This window comes from Lepisma saccharinum, chromosome 20, assembly GCF_977018435.1.
Source record: "Lepisma saccharinum chromosome 20, izLepSacc3.1, whole genome shotgun sequence".
Lineage (NCBI taxonomy): Eukaryota > Metazoa > Arthropoda > Insecta > Zygentoma > Lepismatidae > Lepisma > Lepisma saccharinum.
Window position 1 is genome coordinate 5,894,945 of NC_139248.1, and position 2,971 is coordinate 5,897,915.

The 2,971-nt window shown below is 40.3% G+C and overlaps 1 protein-coding gene across 1 annotated transcript; it reads left to right on the plus strand.

Annotated features, from left to right (window-relative positions):
* The first annotated feature begins 584 nt into the window (after positions 1 to 584).
* LOC146003796 (uncharacterized) lies at positions 585 to 2,207 on the plus strand. The gene has a single exon (XM_083142215.1). The coding sequence runs from the start codon at positions 585 to 587 to the stop codon at positions 2,205 to 2,207; it is 1,623 nt and encodes a 540-aa protein (XP_082998341.1).
* Positions 2,208 to 2,971: the final 764 nt, after the last annotated feature.

The window sequence follows — 2,971 nt, forward strand, 5'->3', positions numbered from 1 at the left end:
CTCTTCATTGGTTGATTTCACATGAAATGGCCCAATATTTAAATTTAGGATCTGACACTATTTCTGTGTTATATTGTAACAACCATTTATTCACTGGCCACTGGGTAGTTTTTTACTGCTCTATTGGGACTTTCATATTATTCATTAAGGTATTAAAAATATTTAAACATGTGAAGAAATATTCTGTAATTTTTGTTTCATTTATGTTTATATTCTCTTTTATAGCTGATTTCGTCAAATAGAAAATGAAGAAATTACTGATCGTTTTCATGTTTCTGTGGTTCTACGTCAATTCGTTCTGTCTCACTATATCACACCCATCGACGACAAAATTCCACAAAGATACACTTCACCTTGTAGAAGAGATTTTGAGGAAATATTTCCACACTGCTCGAACAGTAGTTGTTTATTATGACGAAGAATCAACAGAGTTTGCAGATCTCATTAGTAAGGAATATTCAGGAGCATTAACTATAATTAAACCCATGAAGTTCAGAAACTGGTGGGAAGGTTGGGGAGTTAAATGGGTCCGAGAGAAGATAGAAATCTCCTACCTGTTTCTCCTCAAAAATACATCCACTATAATGCATCCGTTCAAATATCACTGGCATTTTAATAAGTGGAGACGTAATGTAAAACACTTCATCCTTCTCACAGGATACAATCCATTAGACTCGATTAACAGTTTGATCCTGGTAGCACAGAGTAATCTAATGGTGAATATTGTAATCGCTTCTCCACCACAAGAGAAGGCAGCTGGTGAAGATGACTCTCTTGTCCTGTACTCCTACTTCCCTTTCACAGAGTCCCACTGCAGAACGGCTGACGGAGCAGAAGTTGTGGATATCTGGAGTAAAGGGACATTTGTTAAAGGGAGGGATTTGTATCCAGACAAGGTGAAGAACATGCACAAGTGCCCAGTTAATCTGAAAGCGACGTTTTATGAGTTGTACTTTACGCCAGACGAAACTTCAAAAGGTAGCGACACTTATTCGGGTTTATTAGGTGGCTTCGTTGCATCTGCGATGGAGAAAATGAACTTCACTTTGCAAACAAACAACATTTATAAAGAACCTATATCGTTGGGAGATAGATTACCAAATGGAAGTGTCACAGGAGACTTTGCAGATATGCGGAATGGAGTCGTTGATGGAACCGTAAAGTTCCAAGTTGGTTCTGAATATGGCAACGTGTGTTGTGAAGAGCTCCAGATTCAGCAGTTCACAGAAGTGACATGGGTGGTTCCAAGGCCTCGACTCTATCCTCAGTGGATGAGTCTGTACTTTCCATTTCAGCCACCGCTGTGGACCCTGACACTTCTGTCTTCACTGAGTCTCTTCATCTGGATGAGAGCGACCGTTTATCTGCTGCGTCGGTGGGGAAGGATCACATATCGGTTCCCTTCGCTTTCAGGTCTCTCTGCATTCATATTTGGATCTGTGCACAATCCTCCTCCTCCTGTACTTTCACTCAGATCTATCTTCGCAATGTGGACATTTTCTACTGTTATTCTCTCTACTCTTTATCTGTCTTCATTGTTTGGTTTCATTACAAGTCCCAAACTGACGCCTTACATAGACACCATAGAGGATATTCTGAGTATGGGGTTATCTGTTGGAGGGGATGAGTTAGGTAAAAGGAGTATAGGAGAGCTGAATGAGTCAATATACAGGGGCATCTACACAAACTGGGTCTTAGAGAATAAGAATTATGAAAACTACAGAAGAGTTGTCCATTATGGAGATTTCGCCTTTCTTACGTCTAGCTTGTTTCCAGACATATGGGCATATCGTTATCTGCTGTTCGATTCCTACGGACAACCATTATTTCACATAGCATCTAGCAGACTCAAAAGCTTTTTTATGGTGTTCCTCCTGCAGAGAAGCTCTCCCTTTCGGGACAACCTTCAGCACATAATCACCTCCTGCGTTGAAGCGGGTCTACCTCCAAAGTGGAAGAAGGACGCTGTTGAAAGGATGATCCTTCATGCTCTGAAACGAAAGAAGTTCCAGGATAAACCTGAAGTCGTTGTGATTACTGTGGAGAATCTAATGGGAGCCTTCGCCCTACTTATATTGGGTCTTACTATCAGCACAGCAGTGTTTGTAGTGGAATGCACACACAGACATATCAGTATAGGTGTTTATTGGTGTTGGTGTTATTTAAGGTCAAGGAAATGCAAGGGAAATCAACGTATAAGAAGGTGAATGGTATTCGCATGTGCAGATTTATGTGCACTGCTTTTTCATAGTTTGGGAGGTTGTTTCCAACTGTAGGTGAGAACAATTGCCTCTTGGCTGAAGTACATAAACTTACTAGACTACAGAAGAAGTGCTTGTGTTTGCACGGAATGAAGTTGTTTATGTTCGTCGACTGTTGTATTGTGAATTCTCTTCGTCGACTTTGAGTTTGTTTCTTTTGAGTCGAACTATGCACAGGTTTTATTGGGGCTGGGCCTACAGTTTATAATTTGAAACCATTCTCTTTGATCGAAGTCGGGACCTCTTGACAAAAGATGTTATCATGACGACATCGAGGAGACTATTAGTTTTTCCTATTAGAGATAATTCGCTATGTTATAAGTGCAACAAAGCTTCGTCCTATAGATTTGGATATTCATATCTTATTTGGAGAAGGAACACACGTTAAATACAGCTTTCATTTGTGAATTATATTTCCACGGTTCTCATGAGGTTGACTCTCTCTTCACCTGGACAGCAAAGGATTTCAATCGTTCTTATTCTGCTTTAGTGATAGTGGGTGCAACATTCTCTTGAACTATATGTGAGTAACCAGACACACCAACCGATTGGTATCATGCGCACAAGAGACTTCAAATGTTACAGGTGGAACGAGGGAAACGAGTGTCAAGGTAACAGGTCTTAGCATTCATTGGCGAATTCGTTTAACACGCTTTCATAACTCAGCCAGATTGTCATAATGTATGTGCTGTAATGAATATGAATATGTG